We start from the raw sequence: 18,101 nt of genomic DNA, 5'->3' as shown, positions 1-18,101 counted from the left end.
CAAGGTCTCGTTCACACACAGTGCTACCTAGAAGCGTATCCCCCATCCAGTAGGCATGCTTTTCATTTTTCAGACCCAGATGCAGAACTTTACACTTATCTTTATTAAATTGCATCTTGTTCTCATATGCCCATTTTTCCATTGTGTTCAGATCTCGTTGAACTCTGTCTCTATCTTCCGGAGTATTTGCCAGTCCTCCCAATTTGGTGTCATCTGCAAACTTGATGAGTAGTCCCTCCACCCCCTCATCTAGATCATTAATAAATATGTTAAAAAGTACCGGGCCGAGCCCCGAGCCCTGAGGTACCCCGCTACTCACCTCTCTCCAGTCTGATGAAACACCATTGACAACAACTCTTTGAGTGCGGTTCTCTAACCAATTCCCTATCCACCTATCTGAAAATCCAGATTGCAGTCCTTCAATTTATCCATCAGAACATCATGGGGAACCTTGTCAAAAGCTTTACTAAAATCCAAGTAATTCATTTCCTTCCTTCCTTCCTTCCTTCCTTCCTTCCTTCCTTCCTTCCTTCCTTCCTTCCTTCCTTCCTTCCTTCCTTCCTTCCTTCCTTCCTTCCTTCCGCTTGTTCACCCGATGACCGCTTGTTCACCTGATGCCCCCCACAAGGCTTTGTGCTCTGCGGGTTCCTTGTTGGTCATTCCCGGCCCTAGAGAAGTATGTCTGGCCTCAACCAGGGCCTGGGCCTTTTCGATCCTGGCCCCTCCCTGGTGGAATGAGCTCCCAAAGGAGCTGCAGGCCCTGGGAGCACTCTCAGCTTTCTGCAGGGTGTGCAAAATGGAGCTCTTCTGCCAGGTCTATGGTTAAGGTCAGTGCTAGTGCTAGTAGATAATCAGAAGGGGCTCCCCCTGGAAGATATGCTTCCATGCCAGTCCATAGGCGTGGTTGGTTGTCATACCAACAAAGAGAGACTCCCTGCTAAGAGGAATGGATCGCCATGTGGCTGGGCCCGACCTCCTAACCCGAGAGGTGTGTTGCTTGCCAGGGGCGAAAATTAAAGATGTTTCAGAAAGGCTGCCCAAACTCCTCAAAGCTACGGATCGCTACCCATTTGTGATGGTCCATGTGGGAACGAATGACATGTCCCTGAATACCATCGCTCCTATTAAAAAAGACTATCAAGATCTGGGGAGGAAGCTCAAGCAAATGGGGGCACAAGTGGTATTCTCTTCAATCTTGCCTGTCAAGGGAAGAGGAATGCGTCGGGAGAGGAAGATAATGGAGGTGAATCACTGGCTGCGTAGTTGGTGCCGGCAGGAGAGATTTGGTTTCTGGGACCATGGGATAGGCTTTCTTGAGGAAGGCCTACTAGCACCTGATGGACTGCACTTATCGAAACTGGGGAAGAATGTGTTTGGCAGGAACCTGGGGAGATTCATCAGGAGAGCTTTAAACTAAAGCCACTAGGGGAAGGAGACGATCAACATAGGGAGTGTATGGAAGAAAAACTATCGGAGGCAGCCCAACCGGCAAGGCCAGCTCATAGGGAACCAAAAGTAAAAGGATTCAGACGAAAACACTGCAGGAGCTCTAAGAAGCCTATTTGGATGAACAGAGAACTTCAAGAGGAACTAAGAAAGAAAAGGAAAATTTTCAGGAAATGGAGGGAAGGACAGAGCTCTAAAGAAGAGAACCTACAGGTTACTAGGCACTGTAGATCAATCATCAGAAAGGCCAAAGCTGAGAGTGAGCTAAGATTGGCCAGGGAAGCCTATTGTAACAAAAAAAGATTTTTCAGTTACGTGAGGAGCAAATGTAAAGTAAAGGAGGCAATAGGCCCGCTGCTGGGTGCTGATGGACAAACTCTAACGAAAGATGCAGAGAAAGCAGAAAGGCTTAGTGCCTATTTTACATCTGTTTTTTCCCCACAGGTCAAAGTGTTTAGGCACATCTAGAGATGGCTGTAGCCAAAGGATAGTGTCTGGGTGGCAGGTTAACATGGATAGAGAGGTTGTCGAGAGGCATTTAGCTGCACTGGATGAGTTCAAATCCCTTGGTCCAGATGAAATGCACCCGAGAGTACTCAAAGAACTTTCCAGAGAACTTGCACAGCCCTTGTCCATCATCTTCGGAACCTCTTTAAGATCTGTAGATGTCCCGGAGGACTGGAAAAGAGCAAACGTTATTCCGATCTTCAAAAAAGGGAGGAAGGATGACCCGGGAAACTACAGACCAGTGAGTCTGACCTCTGTTGTGGGGAAGATAATGGAGCAGATATTAAATGGAGCGATCTGCAAACATCTGGAGGACAATTCGGTGATCCAAGGAAGTCAGCATGGATTTGTCTCCAACAGGTCCTGCCAGACCAACCTAGTTTCCTTTTTTGACCAAGTAACAGGGTTGCTGGATCGGGGAAATTTGGTTGATGTCATTTACTTGGATTTTAGTAAAGCTTTTGACAAGGTTCCCCATGATGTTCTGATGGATAAGTTGAAGGACTGCAATCTGGATTTTCAGATCGTTAGGTGGATAGGGAATTGGTTAGAGAACCGCACTCAAAGAGTTGTTGTCAATGGTGTTTCATCAGACTGGAGAGAGGTGAGTAGCGGGGTACTTCAGGGTTCGGTGCTCGGCCCGGTACTTTTTAACATATTTATTAATGATCTAGATGAGGGGGTGGAGGGACTACTCATCAAGTTTGCAGATGACACCAAATTGGGAGGACTGGCAAATACTCCGGAAGATAGAGACAGAGTTCAACGAGATCTGAACACAATGGAAAAATGGGCAAATGAGAACAAGATGCAATTTAATAAAGATAAGTGTAAAGTTCTGCATCTGGGTCAGAAAAATGAAAAGCATGCCTACTGGATGGGGGATACGCTTCTAGGTAGCACTGTGTGTGAACGAGACCTTGGGGTACTTGTGGATTATAAACTAAACATGAGCAGGCAGTGTGATGCAGCGGTAAAAAAGGCAAATGCCATTTTGGGCTGTATCAACAGGGGCATCACATCAAAATCACAAGATGTCATAGTCCCATTGTATATGGCACTGGTCAGACCACACCTGGAGTACTGTGTGCAGTTCCGGAGGCCTCACTTCAAGAAGGACATCGATAAAATTGAAAGGGTACAGAGGAGAGCGACGAAGATGATCTGGGGCCAAGGGACCAAGCCCTATGAAGATAGGTTGAGGGACTTGGGAATGTTCAGCCTGGAGAAAAGGAGGTTGAGAGGGGACATGATAGCCCTCTTTAAGTATTTGAAAGGTTGTCACTTGGAGGAGGGCAGGATGCTGTTTCTGCTGGCTGCAGAGGAGAGGACATGCAGTAATGGGTTTAAACTTCAAGTACAACGATATAGGCTAGATATGAGGAAAAAGTTTTTCACAGTCAGAGTAGTTCAGCAGTGGAATAGGCTGCCTAAGGAGGTGGTGAGCGCCCCCTCACTGGAAGTCTTCAAGCAAAGGTTGGATACACACTTTTCTTGGATGCTTTAGGATGCTTTGGGCTGATCCTGCATTGAGCAGGGGGTTGGACTAGATGGCCTGTATGGCCCCTTCCAACTCTGTGATTCTATGATTCTATGATTCTATGACCCCTTTCCTAGCCAGTCCAGCTGTTAGTGGGGACTGTCAAGATATAATGTTATTATTTCTGCTGTATGGTTTTTGTATTTTTTCTGTAATTCTACAGGGTTTTAATGGGGGGGGGAGGTTAATTGGGAAATGTTTATTGTCCTGAATTTATGTATGTCACCCATCGTGAGCCAGCCTGTCTGGGAGTGGCAGGAAATAAATCCAACAACAATAATAATTTGTTAAAAACATGTTTCAAAAGCTAGAACTTCTGTGCATGTACAGAGATCATTTCATTATCAAGAGCCCTCCAAAGCACTGCTTTGAAATTAGAATAATGTTCCAATGGTTATTGCAGGCAGGGGATGCTGAAACTGGGAGATGCGTCCAGTTACAAGGCTGGATCTTTAATACAAGGCTGGTTTTGGAGTGATTTGGATCAGATGTACAGCAATCTAATCTCCCAGTCCTAAAGCAATAAAGTCAGAGTCCAGCGGCACCTTTAAGACCAACAAAGATTTATTCAAGGCATGAGTTTTCGATTGTAAACACTCTTCCTCAGACTCGAAAGCTTCTGCCTTGAATAAATCTTTGTTGGTCTTAAAGGTGCCACTGGACTCTGACCTCATTGTGCAACTTCAGACCAACACGGCTACCCACTTGAACCAGTCCTAAAGCATTCTGTGCGGTTTCCACTGCTACAGGCCCTGCTTTTTCTCCACAGGGAACATCGTAATTGCTAGCGTAGTTTCAGGGAATCAGCAGCCACCGTATTGGCAATTTTAGTAACTGCAAAAATTAGCAGTAACACTAAAGAAGAGAGGAGTTGTCTGCTTTACTGTGTGAATGAGGGGGTGGGGTAAGCACCTCATGGTAAACAGTGATTACTCAGTGGAAGGAACAGGAAACCCCCAGCAAGGTAAACAGATAAATAACACCCCAATTTCTCAGTCCTGCAGTATTTTTTTTCCCTTAGTAACTGGTATATGTTCCCTTAGGAGCGTAACTATCACAGAGTGGTGCAAGAAACTGCTAAACAGCAGCCTGGGGCATTTTGCTTGCTACTATGCTGTGTCTCAGATTTATTCATTTATTTGGCAATTATAGCTGCTGAATCAGCTTTGCAAAACCTAGCAGAGGACAGGGAAGCTCAACAAGAGAAACAAAGGAGAAAGCCTCTCTGGATAATAAAAGGGTTCTGGGGGAACCCTCCCCCAAAACCTGCAGTTGCCACGCAGACTCTGCCACCGTTTCCGCAGTTACAGTTTGCCGGTGTGTTCTAACCGCATGGAATGCTGGATGCAGATGCTGAATTTGAAGAAGAAGAAGAAGAAGAAGAAGAGTTGGTTCTTATATGCCGCTTTTCCCTACCCGAAGGAGTCTTACAGTTGCCTTCCCTTTCCTCTCCCCACAACAGACACCCTGTGGGGTGGGTGAGGCTGAGAGAGCTCTGATATTACTGCCCGGTCAGAACAGTTTTAACAGTGCCGTGGCGAGTCCAAGGTCACCCAGCTGGTTGCATGTGGGGGAGCACAGAATCGAAACCGGCTTGCCAGATTAGAAGTCCGCACTTCTAACCACTACACCAAACTGGCTCACTACACCAAACTTTGCACCTGGCATTCTGCATTTGTGGTTTTCTGTGGCACCGACCAGAATTATAGAATCATAGAGTTGGAAGGGGCCATACAGGCCATCTAGTCCAACCCCCTGCTCAATGCAGGACCAGAAGTGTGGCTTGCATTTTGCACTGCCATTGGGAGCGTGGGTGTTCCTGCCTCCCATCTTCCCTCCCTTCCATTAAAAAAACAACAACTGAGCATGCACAATCTTGAAGTACAGGAGAGCCTTCCCTTTAGCATGCTGTAATGTCCTCCCCTGAGCAGTAATGGAAGGACGATATAGGAAAATACCTTATAGAAGAAGACAAGTTGGTTCTTATATGCCGCTTTTCTTTACCCAGAGGAATTTCCAAGCGGCTTACATTCACCTTCCCTTCCTCTCCCCACAACAAACACCCTATGATGGGGATGAGGCTGAGAGAGCCCTGATATTATTGCCTGGTCAGAACAGCTTTTTCAGTGCTGAGCCCAAGGTCACCCAGCTGGCTGCATGTGGGGGAGCGCAGAATCAAACCCGGCTTGCCAGATTAGAAGTCTGCAACTCCTAACCACTACACCAAGGTGGCTCTGGAAAGGAAATGCCCCTGTGGTTCTGGACATATAGAAACAGTGGAACATACAGTTCTTCAGGGTCAATATTATAATGAGATCTATACTAGTTTCATTCTACCACTGCAATGTGGACTTCCTGGGCATTCAGAACTAGTTTACACTTCTATGCTGCTTATAGATACAAATAAGGGCACAATTTATAGTGTTGCCAGTTTCTGTGCAGCAACGATGAAAATTCGCAAAATTCCTTTGTTTGTGCAAAATGAACCGGAGAACTGTGTTATCTTAGAGTAGTTTGTCTGTAGACATTCTTACTGTGTGTATTTTGGGATGTCTTAAATCCTGGTTTTAATGTATCACATCACCTTATTTTGATCTATGATTGTAATAAATGTCATACTGTCTGTCTGACCCCCCCCCCCCTTTTCACCCCTCGGATTCTGCTTCTGACTCCTAGCTGCTGCTGTTGCTGGGGGAAAGGGTGAGTGGGTGTCTAGGGCTCAGGCAAGGGTGGTGAAACGTGGGGGAGAAAAGTAAGCATGGCTGTCATAATGTGCTTGTGCTGTTACGCAGTCAAAGTAAAGAAAAATTTTAAAACACACCCCATCCCTCAATTCCCATGGCACTCAAATCACTCAGGGTTCCGCCCCTGCATTAATGTGCACTCAGTCACTATGCATGCAAGAAGTCAAAGCACATCAGCCACTATTACACAAATGTTTTCCTGCATGAAATTTACAAAGTGCCCATTATACCTTCAATCATAAGGTGCGTTTAGAAGCTGGAGGGGGAGATGGGGAGGTGGGGTGAGTGTGTGTGTGTGTGTGGTATATATGATACTGCAGATTAGCGTTGTAACGTGATCATGTTCAAATAAGAAAAGTATAGTCTGGAAGAGAGGGGAGGGAGGGAGGGAGGGGGGATGGAGGAGGGATAGTCTATTAGTCGGAGGTGAAACATCATTTTTTGAAGTGGGAAACAGAGGAGGAAGCCAACTCTACACTTTTGAGCTTCCACTGCCACAAATTTCCTCCCGGGGGATAGAAAGAATCTGGTTTTACCAGCACTTGCAAACTGCAGTGTAAAAAGGGAGCGCAATTGGAGCTGCACCTGAATTGTGAGATTTTTGTGCAAAATGCTTGTAATTCCACAAAGCATTAAGATTGTGCCACTTTTTGCGGGTGTGGAAACAGCCTGACTTTTCCCTCTAGATACTAAACATCAGGAGAATATTTGCTGAAGGAAATGTCAGCAGATTGTGGCTAAGATCCGAAAAGATGGAAGGTTCATTCTTGGTGTAGTGATTAAGAGTGGTGGCTCCTAATCTGGCAAACTAGGTTTGATCCCCTGCTCCTCCTCCATGTGCAACCAGCTGGGTGACCTTGGGCCAGTCACAGTCCTGTTAGAGCTGTTATAGAACAGTTTCTTTCAGAGCTCTCTCAACCTCACCTACCTCGCAGAGTGGGGAGAGGAAGGGAAGGCGATTGTAAACTACTTTGAGACTCCTTCAGGTAATGAAAAGCAGGGTGTAAAAAGTAACTCCTCTTTTTCTTCTACATATGCCCAAGGACTTTTTGGGCTCCCACTACCTATTCTGGTTATCTACATATATCCTCAAATACCATTCCTAAGTGTGGGGCATTTCTCTTGGATGGTATGAATGGTACAGGTGGAATTTCTAAGCTAGCATAGTCCTGAGGTTAATGATGCAAATTTGTATGAAACTCAAATACTTTGGCCACATCATGAGAAGTAAGGACTTTTTGAAGAAGAGCCTAATGCTGGGAGCAATTGAGGGCAAAAGAAGAAGGGGACAACAGAGAATGAGGTGGATGGATGGAGTCACTGAAGCAGTCGGTGCAAACTTAAATGGACTCCGGGGAATGGTAGAGGACAGGAAGGCCTGGAGGATCATTGTCCATGGAGTCACGCTGGGTCAGACACGACTTCGCAACTAACAACAACAATGCAAATTTTTATATTTTTCATTTAAATTTGCATCAAATTTATGCAAATGTATGTGGAAAATATGCAATGTTTTTGACAAAGTGTTTGAAGGCAGGTGATGAAGTCTGGAAGGTTCCAAGATCTATGAGAAATGTTCCAAAGCACAAGACTGTTCCTTCACATTCCCCACAACAAAAGTGCTGGTTGTTGGCTGGCAAAAACAAAAATTGAGTCAGACTCTTCTTGGGCAGCAGCCAGAACAAATGCCACAGAGCTTCAGTGTCTTTCAGAATGGTCCTAATGACATATGGGAGGGAAGATTGGTTCAATATGCAGTTCTGTCTTTCTTGTTTCATTGCCCTTGTAAAACCGAATTTCCAATTCAGCATGCAGATGAGCCCTTCATATTGTAGCTGTTGGCTAGTGCTGTTGTAGAGTGTTCTATAGCAGTGGTCCCCAACGTTTTTATCACCAGGGACCGGTCAATGCTTGACAATTTTGCTGAGGCCCGGGGGGGGGGTAGTCTTTTACCGAGGAATCGTCACCACCACCTAAGCCCCTGCTCTACTTGCTTTCCCGCTGGTGCCCCTGACTTCCTGCTGCCCACTGGGGGGCACTGCCAGCAGCAGCTGTGCAGTGCCACACTAAGGGGGAGCCCCAGCCACGGTGGCTGCTGGAGAGCACCAAAGGTGAGCCGGCGGCAGAGTGGCAGGGGAGCCCTCAAGGCTGCAGCCAGGGAAGAGGACGAAGAGGAGCTGTGGCCCGCTACCAACTGATCTACGGACCGGTACCGGTCCCCAGACCGGGGTTTGGGGACCACTGCTCTAGTAGGCATCACAGAAACTTGGTGGAATGATTCTCATGACTGGAATGTAATGGTGGATGGATATGAACTGTTCAGAAAAAACAGAATAGATCGAAGAGGTGGAGGAGTGGCACTGTATGTGAGAAAAGGCCTTACCTGGCAGGAAATTCTAGTGGAGGAGAGCATATCTACAGTGGAAAGCATCTGGGTGAAAATAAGCGAGGGGAAAACAAACAGTGTGGTGGTTGGTGTCTGCTACCGACCGCCTGACCAACGAGAGAATGTGGATGCTGCACTTTGTGAGCAGCTTGAGAAAATATCCAAGCGGCCGGACCTTGTCATCATGGGTGACTTCAATTTCCCAGATGTGTGCTGGGAAACAAACTCTGCAAAGCGTCCTCAGTCATGCAACTTTCTGACCTGCCTGGCTGACAATTTCCTTTATCAAATGGTAGATGAACCCACAAGAGGTTCTACCATACTGGACTTAATACTGACCAACAGGCAAGAGTTGGTGGATGAGGTGAAGGAGGTGGGGACCCTAGGGGGAAGTGACCATGTCCTCATAGAATTTCTTTTGAGATGGGGAGCTAAGGAAGCTTGTAGCCAGACGCGGATGTTGGATTTTCGTAGGGCAAACTTTAATAAACTCAGAGACATGGTGAATGTCATACCATGGACGAGAATGCTGGAAGGGAAGGGAGCATGTGAAGGGTGGGCGCTACTCAAACAAGAGCTATTGCATGCTCAATCAATGACTATCCCAGAAAGACGAAAACACTGCAGGAGTTCTAAGAAGCCGATTTGGATGAACAGAGAACGTCAAGAGGAACTAAGAAAGAAAAGGAAAATGTTCAGGAAATGGAGGGAAGGACAGAGCTCTAAAGAAGAGTACCAACAGGTTACTAGGCATTGTAGATCAATCATCAGAAAGGCCAAAGCTGAGAGTGAGCTAAGATTGGCCAGGGAAGCCCATTGTAACAAGAAAAGATTTTTCAGTTATGTGAGGAGCAAACGTAAAGTAAAGGAGGCAATAGGCCCGCTGTTGGGTGCGGATGGACAAACTCTAACGGAAGATGCAGAGAAAGCAGAAAGGCTTAGTGCCTATTTTACATCTGTTTTTTCCCACAGGTCAAAGTGTTTAGGCACATCTAGAGATGGCCATAGCCAAAGGATAGTGTCTGGGTGGCAGGTTAACATGGATAGAGAGGTTGTCGAGAGGCATTTAGCTGCACTGGATGAGTTCAAATCCCCTGGGCCGGATGAAATGCACCCGAGAGTACTCAAAGAACTTTCCAGAGAGCAGATATTAAAGGGAGCGATCTGCAAACATCTGGAGGACAATTTGGTGATCCAAAGAAGTCAGCATGGATTTGTCTCCAACAGGTCCTGTCAGACCAACCTGGTTTCCTTTTTTGACCAAGTAACAGGTTTGCTGGATCGGGGAAATTCTGTTGATGTCATTTACTTGGATTTTAGTAAAGCTTTTGACAAGGTTCCCCATGATGTTCTGATGGATAAGTTGAAGGACTGCCATCTGGATTTTCAGATAGTTAAGTGGATAGGGAATGGTTAGAGAACCGCACTCAAAGAGTTGTTGTCAATGGGGCTTCATCAGACTGGAGAGAGGTGAGTAGCGGGGTACCTCAGGGCTCGGTGCTAGTCCAAGTGTGTGGACTAGATGGCCTGTATGGCCCCTTCCAACTCTTTGATTCTATGATTCTATGTCCTTCCCCGTGCCTCTGTAATTTGCCTGCGGGCTGTTACCTTTGCAGTTCGCCCCCTCACCACATTGAGGAATACAGTAGGACTTTAGGGGGGGGGGGTTAATGCATAGCATGAGTCAAGATAGCTTGAAGCGACATTACACTCTAACCCCTGTTACGTATCTTCAGTAAAAGTCTCAGTTAAGATAAAGACTAGTCAGAACCGGCCACAAAAAGGAGAACACAGTAATTTGAGAGATTCCCAGTTACAAGTGCAAAAGGTTACGAAAAAATGCTTAAGCAAGCTTATGTAAATCCCCCCACGTATTATTATTGAATGGGAAGTGGGTGGGGAAAAGATAAGGACGGACCAGAACCAATGGGAGGAAATTAATGAAGAAGAAGAGTTGGTTCTTATATGCCGCTTTTCCCTACCCGAAGGAGGCTCAAAGCGGCTTAGCATTCCCATTCCTCTCCCCACAACAGACACCCTGTGGGGTGGGTGAGGCTGAGAGAGCCCTGAGATTACTTCTCGGTCAGAACAGCTTTATCAGAGCCGTGGCGGGCCCAAGGTCACCCAGCTGGTTGCATGTGGGGGAGCGCAGAATCGAACTTGGCATGCCAGATTAGAAGTCCGCACTCCTAACCACTACACCAAACTGGCAAAAGAAATGCCATCTAAACATAGTACGAAAACACCAGAAAGACAAAAACACAGCAGGAGTTCTAAGAAGCCTATTTGGATGAACAGAGAACTTCAAGAGGAACTAAGAAAGAAAAGGGAAATGGAGGGAAATGGAGGAAAGGACAGAGCTCTAAAGAAGAGTACCTACAGGATACTAGGCATCAGAAAGGCCAAAGCTGAGAGTGAGCAAAGATTGGCCAGGGAAGCCCATTGTAACAAGAAAAGATTTTTCAGTTATGTGAGAAGCAAATGTAAAGTAAAGGAGGCAATAGGCCCACTGTTGGGTGCAGATGGACAAACTCTAATGGAGGATGCAGAGAGAGCAGAAAGGCTTAGCACCTATTTTACATCTGTTTTTTTCCCAGAGATCAAAGAGTTTAGGCACATCTAGAGATGGCAGTAGCCAAGAGATAGTGGGTGGCAGGTTGACATGGACAGAGAGGTTGTCGAGAGGCATTTAGCTGCACTGGATGAGTTTAAATCCCCTGGGCCCTGTGTGCACCTGAGAGTGCTCAAAGAACTTTCCGGAGAACTTGCAGAACCCTTGTTCTTCGGGACCTCTTTAAGGACTGGAGATGTCCCTGAGGACTGGTGCAATTTAGGTGTCCCTGCCTTTGGGTTTTATTAGTATTGTGCGTGCCAAAGGTGCGCGCCTCTGGACAGCCGGAGCGTTTTATAACACAAAGACCTTGTCAGCAGTGGGCGGAGCTAGCAGTCAGCTCCTGAGTCAGCTCCTGAGGTAATGTTCAGTTCTCCCAGCTTCTCCAAAGAGAGTATGCCCTAGAATGTGCACACATGCCAAATTCTGCAATAAGAATAGTTTCTGTGGCAAACACATAAATTCACGTGCGTGCAACCTATGACCTGTGAGTCAAATTCATTCATTAATTCATTCATGTCTAGCATGCCACTCCTGCTTGTGGTGGGTAACATTGTCCCTTAATAAAAGCCCTATTAACCCCCCCCCCCTACATTAAATTCAACATTCCCAGGTCGCAATAAAAATCTTCCCTCCACCTGATCCAGACAATAACCCACCTCAGTATGGAACCAAATATGGCTGTTATTTAAAGGAATCTCGAAATTTCAGTCTAGGAAATGAATGGTTGCGGACATTGATGAAAGCAGTTCCACCCGATATCCATAACCTGATAAGCACTGAGAGGTTTGCAGAATTTTTCTTGCCGGGTAAATAGAACACAAACAGGCTTTGGCAGTTGTGTAGACATGTTGTTTAAGTAGGGCAAAATGCCAGGTCCTGAATGTGATTGCAGTACAGCCTATTTTTCATCAGTCCCAGGAATGTAAACATCGTGTTTTCCAGGAATATGTGATGGAGTTCTTTGAACTCTCCCCAGCTGTGATTGAATGGATTGAAAACTTAGATATCAGTATTAATGAAGATTGCTCAATCTGTCTGCATAACCATTGCAACTAGTTGGCTACACATTTAATATTACTATATGCTTCCTGCGTGTGTAACTCTGCCATATGATAAGTAAATGTAAAGGAATTATAATCTTTATGTCAATATTAGATAGATTAGATGGGGCAGGTGAGATACTAGAATGGCTTGTAAGGAGGGCCACAAACCAGGAAAATGCAGTTTGGTTTGTGGCCAAACCACAAACCAACAACAAGCCAAGAGGTCTGTTTGAGGTTGTGGGGTTTTAATGGGATTTTTAACTGACTGTTGTAACCCGCCACGAGCCAGTCATGAGAGTGGCGGGTAGTAAGTGGAAATAATAAATAATTATATAAAACAACCAATTCGTAGCCCTGCAAACTGTATTTAAAGGGACAGCATTCTCTTTAAACAGGGTTTGCAGAGAGCTCAAAAAACAGCTGAGCAATGGGGAGCTGTGCCCCACCACTCAGCTGTTTTTGCCTTTTTGTGCAGTCCCTTTAAACCACTTGGAGGAGGGCAGGATGCTGTTTCCATTGGTTGCAGAGGAGAGGACACGCAGTAATGGGTTTAAACTTCAAGTACAACGATATAGGCTAGATATCAGGAAAAAAATTTTCACAGTCAGAGTAGTTCAGCAGTGGAATAGGCTGCCTAAGGAGGTGGTGAGCTCCCCCTCACTTGCAGTCTTCAAGCAAAGGTTGGATACACACGTTTCTTGGATGCTTTAGGATACTTTTGGCTGATCCTGTATTGAGCAGGGGGTTGGACTAGATGGCCTGTATGGCCCCTTCCAACTCTATGATTCTATGATTCTATGATTCTATCTTCACTACCCCTCCCAAATTGGTGTCATCTGCAAATTTAATGAAAAGACTCTCCACCCCCTCATCCAGATCATTGATAAAAACATTGAAAAGTACTGGGCCTACTGGCACCCCACTGCTCACCTCCCTCCACTCTGATGAAATATATTAAAAATTAATTAATTCCCACCCTTCCAGGACCATCATGAAACCTCAGCGTTTCATAAAAACGTTTAGGGGGCTGGTTTAGAGTGCTCAGTCCACAATCGTGTTTTCCCCTCATGCATTTTAAAGTGCTGAAGTGGCCTTATCATGAGCTATTTTGGCTCTTGGGTTGCTTTTTCCTAGGAGGAAGCGTAAGGCATTCCTTCTTTCAGAGGGCACTCCCAAGGAAGTTGTAACCTTCGATGGCCACTGTGCCCCGCTATCTCCATCTGTCTTTCCTGCTCTGGAATATTTTGCGTCTCTTCCCTTCCCAACACTGATCAGGTTTTAAACCCTTCACTGCAGGCTTTCTCTGTTGTGCCTCTCACCTTGCAGAATGTCTGCCCAGGGAGGTCAGGAAGCCCCCCCCCTTCCCTGAACAATATAAAATAGTCCCACAAACTTGCTTAGATAAATTATTAGGCCTTGTGGTCTATACTGCTATATATAGCATATTGTAAGAAGGATTTTATAATGTAATTTCTGTGCTGCTTCATGTGTTGGGTTAATGCTTATTCTGTGTTTCTTTCTGGTGGTTCCATGCTTTTGATCTTCTAATAATGCATTTGGGGTTTTAATGTCCATTTTGTTTATTGCCCTGACACACACTGTGTAATCTGCCTTGTGTCCCTGTGAGAAGGGTGGTCTTCAAATAACATCTTTAAACGTCTTTAAATAAAATAGTAAGCCCTGTCGGGGAGGAGTTAGGGCGGGCCCTGTCCGGGATAAAAACTCGGAGCACCTGATTGGTCCCTCCGAGTGTCCATCCAGGGCCAAGCCGCGAATCCCCATTGGCGGCTTGGCCCGGACTCGCCAGGCCGGCCGCAGACTCACCTCGCAGATTGCGCTCGCAGCCCGCGGGGTAAGTCCTCCAGCCCTGCCACTCGCTCCTGCCCACCGCCGTCGTTCTCCCGGCTTCTGCCGAGCCCGGCCATGACTACATGACAAGGAGGCATAGGAGGACCGAGGAGAGAAAGACCGACAGAGAGAAGGACAGATGGACAGATAGAGACAGAGACAGAGACAGGACGGTGAGAGAGATCTGACGCTCCCCCCCCTTCGCACAGCTGCTCGACATCTGCCCACTTCAACGCGCCACTGACATTCCACGCACAGCCAATGCGGCTCCAGGGGATGGCCTGAGGTCCCAAGCAGCCCAGGAAACCTCCGTTCACCCCCCCCCAGACAGAAAGTTACACAGCTCGAAGAGAGACATGTGGATGTGAGAGGCCACTGAGAAATAGGGATGCATGGATGGTTAGGTGGAGGCATACAAGGAAGGAAGACAGCAAGACAGAGAGACAGAAGGATAGCTGGAGAGATACAGGCAGAGAGAAAGAGAAAGAAAGGAGAGACACAACAGTACCAAGGAAGGAAGGCAGGAGAGAAAGGGAAATTAACGGATGCCAGACAGACCGTTTATGCACTGGGCACTTCACTGCCCCAGCTCTCATGCAGGAACACAAATAGGGGACAGATTAGGTGCACTGGGCCAAATGCTCCCCCGTGTGGATGCAGGAAGAGGTGGGGCAACCTGCCACAACTAAAACCCCAGCCTGCAGCCCAGCATGAAACCTCCAGTGCATAAATGGTCACAGAAAAGAAGACAGAAAGTCAGAAGGTTTAGAAGATACAGGGATGGATGACAGACAGAAAGGAGATTAAGGGAAGGATGGATGGATAGAGGAAGGATAGAGGAATAGAAGGATAGAGGGAATGAAGACAGCAAGACAGAGAGAGATACAGAGATAGAAGCAGAGAAAGAAAGAAAGATGCATAAAGGAGAAAAACACCCAGCCACCAAGGACACTCCACCCTTTCTAGCGCCCGTTGTATTTAAACATACAACGGGCTTTAAATCTAGTAACATAAAATAAATGAATAAAAATGGCTTATACAAGCCCTGGTTTACTGCAAACTCCGTAATCAGTGACTGTAACCATGATTTATTTATTTATTATATATTTATATACAGCTCTCCCCGAACGGTAATCCCTGCTTGCATTAATCCCTGCCTTGCTTTGGGGCACAAATAGCCAATGAAGGGAGAGTTTACTCCAGGAGGTGGAGAGAAAGCATGTATTTATAAGGTTAGCCTGTGGACCTTTTATTCTCTCTGCACCTCAGCTCTATTGCCATTGAATGCTCATATATCACAGAGAATATGGATGGGGAAAAGTGTACTGGAGTGTTGGCAAATGCAAACCCAGAAGGGAGACCTTAGGATGGATATCTGTCTTAGAAGAATAATTGGACTGACCTACATTAATGAAGGTGTAATGCTTTGAACATTCAAAATATGCTATATAAAGCTAAACATTCTCTGTTTCCATAGAAATTGCTCCCTGGTTACATGTCTTCAGAGCAGAAAATGCTGTTGACTTTTCCCAGATAACGTTTGACTCCAAACAAGAAGAACTTATTATTGGAGCAAGGTGAGAGAATTCTACTGTATATAACCAGCGGGCTGATTTTCTTGGGATGGTGTGCATCTGCTGTACAATGTACTGGTCTTTACCCAGGAGCTACTATCAATAGGAGACTTTGTAATGGAAAGAATGCTGGTTCTTGTGTTTGACTTGCCACATGCACAGGGTCCCTTTAACCTTGAGAGGCTGGCAATCCTTGCTTTGAGCTGTTTTCCAAAATTCTTTAGCTTACAGTGCCCTAGCTCTTTGTTAATTTTGCCTGTTGCCTGACTTTCCCTTGGATCGTGATGACACCCACTCACCCTCAGATAGACAAACTAAATAAAAAAATAACTGGAGACCAACACTGTAGAAAATACAGTTTTGTTAAATTATTTTCTTAAGAAGTCAATTTAAACTTATTTGTACCCTAAAATACTGATGCTATTAAAAACTACAACCTGTAATTGAAACCTTGTGTAAAAAGACAGGTGTTGGGGGGGGCATTCTAAAAGTGAGGGGTCAGCGCAAAAAAAGCCCTGTTGTTCCCATGTGCATCACTTTTGAATGCAGGGAACAGAGAACAGACTTGAGAGGGCTGGATAGTATGGGAGGAGATGGCTCTTTATGGAATGATATTTTCATGCTTCTCCTAGCCTCTAAGTCCTCACCAAATTTTGTTCCTGGGGGTGGAAAACCACAATGGGCAAAGTGGAGGAAACTTTATATCTTCCACCAAGGGAAATGCTGGAACCGTTTGTCGTTCTCCCAAACCAGTAGGGGTCCCAGGCAGGGAATAAGAAGAAACAAAGTCGTAACTGTCATAACACATCCTGCTTGAAAACAGAACAAGCTGCATTGATCTGAGCTTCCAGCCTTAGTAAGCTGTCAAACCTCCAATAGGCCCCCAAATGCCATCCTGAATGGTTCAGTTTTGCAGCTTCTCTGGATTCCTGTCAAAAGAAAGGCTGCCCTCTGTATTGTTCCTCTTAACGCCCCATTTCCCTGCTGACTTTGAAGCATTTGTTTTATTTTAAATATTTGAGCAGAGCTCCTGAGAGCTGCCTGCATGCCCCTCCCAGGAAGTCTTCCACACTCCATCTACCTCTCCACTCTCTCCCTTCTGCTCTAAATTTAAACTACAATCATATCTTTTCTCTCACTCTCTGCACTGTTCCCTTGACTGAAGGGAGAGTCATTCTTCCTGGGAACGTAGGCAAGAGTTTCCTAAACATAAGAAGACTGTCTCCTGTCTTTAGCAGGCCTCAAAGACATAGAAGCCTATCCTCCAGGCTGGCTAGCAAACTGTCAGCCATCATCTGTAATGGTTTATTGCCATTTGCAAACAGTGTGAGAGGCTGAGCTGAAAATACACATTTTAAAAAGTGAAGCACAGAGTTCTCTATCAGAAGCACAGACAGCTGGGGGAGAAATGTGGGACTGCAAATTATTTAAATAATGTCCAGCCTTGCTGGAGAAGACGTTTCCTGATATTTATAAGCTACAGATGTATTGTCCTCTGCCAAGTGTGCGTATGCCAGTCAGCACTGGACACCAAAATAACTTTCAGCGGGTTTTAATAAGAGGCCAGGAGGCAGTCAGCAAAAGAAATAAGAGGTGACATAAAAAACAGCAGATGCCAAGCAGCTATGCTTGATTTAATAGAAGCAAACTGAACTAAGCCACCAGCATTGTGATTTTTATGATGAGGTTTCCTTCCATATAAACTAGAGCTCCCCAGCTGGCTGCTCTTGGCCAGGATGTCATTGCTAGAAACAAGTCTGAGAAGCAGAGGAGAGTCAGCTGGGGCCAATCATTGGTAGGCAGCCGAAGAAGCCTTATTCTGTATTTATTTGTTTTGTATTTATTCCCCCCGCCCCGCCCCACTCAAGGCAGATTACTCAGAGGGTATCAAGGCAAGTGACAGGATGGGACATTTAGTCAACAATGCAATAAGATGAGGGTTGATGGAATGGAAAACAAAGAATGAATGCGATATAATAAATGATCCAGTAATTGCATAGTAGGATCCTGTTTGCAGCGAGTTTTATTATCTAGGACTGCAGCCCTAGATAATTTATTCTTATGAATCATTTTGTCCAGTGCGACCCCTCTTGAATAATTGAGTTTTGCAGAAATCCAAGAATCATAGAATCATAGAGCTGGAAGGGTTCTCATGGGTCATCTAATCCAACCCCCTGCACTATGCAAGACACTCACAACCCTATCGCTCATCCACACTAACCTGCCACCCCCTTGAACCTTCACAGAATCAGCCTCTCTGTCCATGGCTATCCAGCATCTGTTTAAAATTTTCCAAGGATAGAGAACCCATCACCTCCCGAGGAAGCCTGTTCTACTAAGAAACCACTCAAACTGTCAGGAACTTCTTCTGGATGTTTAGACAGAATTTTTTTTGAATT

At 45.7% G+C, this 18,101-nt stretch overlaps 1 protein-coding gene across 9 annotated transcripts in view; it reads left to right on the top strand.

Moving 5' to 3' along the window:
- The window catches only part of SEMA5A (semaphorin 5A), a 300,988-nt gene that overhangs the window by 89,271 nt on the left and 193,616 nt on the right, over positions 1-18,101 (top strand). For all 9 annotated transcript variants that reach the window (XM_077309645.1, XM_077309644.1, XM_077309649.1 and 6 more), the window contains one exon: positions 15,606-15,705. In XM_077309645.1, the coding sequence (XP_077165760.1) occupies positions 15,606-15,705 (100 nt within the window). The remainder of the gene's footprint in view (positions 1-15,605; positions 15,706-18,101) is intronic.

The sequence above is a fragment of the Paroedura picta genome, chromosome 14, assembly GCF_049243985.1.
Source record: "Paroedura picta isolate Pp20150507F chromosome 14, Ppicta_v3.0, whole genome shotgun sequence".
Taxonomy (NCBI): domain Eukaryota; kingdom Metazoa; phylum Chordata; class Lepidosauria; order Squamata; family Gekkonidae; genus Paroedura; species Paroedura picta.
Note: the sequence above shows the minus strand (reverse complement) of the source record. Positions and strands in the feature narration are given on the sequence as shown.